The sequence below is a fragment of the Chelonoidis abingdonii genome, chromosome 2 (genome assembly GCF_003597395.2).
Source record: "Chelonoidis abingdonii isolate Lonesome George chromosome 2, CheloAbing_2.0, whole genome shotgun sequence".
Taxonomy (NCBI): Eukaryota; Metazoa; Chordata; order Testudines; family Testudinidae; genus Chelonoidis; species Chelonoidis abingdonii.
Genome location: NC_133770.1, coordinates 191,946,643 through 191,948,655, shown reverse-complemented (window position 1 = coordinate 191,948,655; position 2,013 = coordinate 191,946,643). Strand labels below are relative to the sequence as shown.

The 2,013-nt window shown below is 59.5% G+C and overlaps 1 protein-coding gene across 4 annotated transcripts in view; it reads right to left on the bottom strand.

Annotated features, from left to right (window-relative positions):
* The window catches only part of CARMIL1 (capping protein regulator and myosin 1 linker 1), a 282,448-nt gene extending 280,725 nt beyond the window's left edge, over window positions 1-1,723 (bottom strand). For 3 of the 4 annotated variants that reach the window (XM_075062881.1, XM_075062880.1, XM_075062882.1), the window contains exon 1: window positions 1,107-1,709. In XM_075062881.1, coding sequence (XP_074918982.1) covers window positions 1,107-1,146 — 40 coding nt within the window. In that variant the 5' untranslated portion in view covers window positions 1,147-1,709. Of the gene's footprint in view, window positions 1-1,106 lie in introns of all 4 variants that reach the window. The other variant, XR_012655331.1, reaches the window with a different exon arrangement.
* Between the last annotated feature and the right edge of the window lie 290 nt (window positions 1,724-2,013).

Sequence of the window (2,013 nt, the reverse complement as noted above, 5' to 3'; positions counted from 1 at the left end):
ACCCACTTCGTCAGATGCATCTGACGAAGTGGGTATTCACTCAAGAAAGCTCATCCTTCAAAACGTCTGTTAGTCTATAAGGTGCCACAGGATTCTTTGCTGCCTTATGCACAGGTATTTCAAAGCACTCCTAACAACTGCATATGGCACCAGAGCTATGCATAAGGGCACAGAAGGAGATGGAGAGGTTAAGAGTAGTTTTAAACTACAAATTTTCTTGCTATTGCAAGTTAAATAAAAACAACAGACCTTTAACTACTTGCTTTCCATGCTGAATCTATAGGCTACTCCTTTCAAGAATTGCCATTTATATATAGCAACCTTGACACGGTGTATACCAGTGGTTCTCAAGAGTACTGTACTGCTTTCAGGAGGCTGATTTGTCTTTCTGTTTTTCACTTGTGAGCCTTGTCTGAAGTCAGTGACCCGCAGCCCGGAGCTACATCACCTGGGACTGAAGCATGTACCCTTGCAGAACCCTCTCTGGCATGGGGCCCTGGGCAACTGACTTGCTCGCTACCTCCTAACGCAGGCCCTGCATTTGCAACCCCCCTAAACCCATCCTGTGACCCCTCTGGGAGGCACAACCCCCAGGTTGAGAAACACTGATTCAGGTGAGTTGAGTACCCCCTGGAAGACCTCGGTGTACCCCTGATCAACGACCACCGCTGTATGCTGTGGTATCATGAAGGCCCATGCATGTCACTATACGTTTCCAGGGTGGGGACATGCCCTGTCTACTTTTCAGCCACTGAAATGGTTAATGCCGTGCTTTCACTCCGGTTTTTCTTGGCTTGCAGCTGCTGAACGCACCGGCCCGGGCTGCTATTTCTAGGGCTATAAGGGTTGTAATCCCCCGCCCCCCAGCAGCCAATCTCTCCAGCAGCAGTGCCAAAAAACAGGAGCCGCAGCATGGCTTTCCCTCGCTGACTTCCCCACCCTACCTCGGCCCTCGCGGCACCTTCCCACCACGCCTCCCCACGGCACGGCTGGGGCGGGCAGTGACCAGCGCCACCCGCCCGATGGCCTCAAAACTTCCCCACCGCCAGCAGGCTCAGACCGCAGACAGCCTCCCCCGCCCGCAGGGAGAGAAACGCGGGGCTCACCTAGCAGCTCCCGGGGCACCTCGGAGCTCTCGTCGCTCATCGTGGCCCGGACGGGCGGCGGCGCTGCGGCTGGCGAAACTACTTCGCTCCCTCTTCCCTGCGCCAGCAAAATGGGGGCGGGAGCGACTGGTTTGCGGGGGAAACAAGTGGCCGCGCTGGACGAGCTCAATGGGTTATTGCTACATGGCTCCTCCTGGCTCCTGCCGGGGTCAGCCCGCCCTGGGCAGCCGGGAACGCCGGGCGGATACAGCGCTCAGCCCCCGCGGCTCCTTCCTTCTTCGCTCCCCTGCAGTCCCCTCCTCCTGCCGCCGCCCAGCCCCGCCAGGCGGGCACCTCCTGACCCCGAGGTGCCAGCAGAAGGCGTGGGCGGAGGTGGAAATGCCTGGCCCCCGGCTGGTCCCGCACGGCTCACAGCCCAGCCCCGGGGAGGGCTCTGCGCCGCCCCAACCGGAGCCGCCCGCCTCACCTCGCGAGAGCGATCAGCGGCCGGGAAGCTCCCGCACACCCACCCGCGGGCCACACGCGTTCGCCTGCCAGCCGCCAAGAGCATCTCCTTCAGGGAGACATGTTGGCAGCCCTGCCCGCCGCAGGGAGAGTTTCTGTGCACACACCATGCGCAGAGGGAGAGAGGACAGATTAGGGGCACTAAGCAGCCCCTCCTTGCTTTCGCTGGAGTCACCTAACCTGCAGAGAGAGACCAAGGGAGCCATCTGCTGGTTCGGAATGGAGGGAGGCGTTTGGAGGGATTCCGGTTTCCCAGCCTCCTTCCTCTCTTCCAGAAAGCTCAGACAGGGGGCAGATGCGGGGAAGAGACCACCGGGATGACACAATCACATGCCCTGCAGGGATCCCAGAGTGCCAGTCACTTGGGAGGCGGAAGACCACCTCGCCAGAGATCTAATTGTGA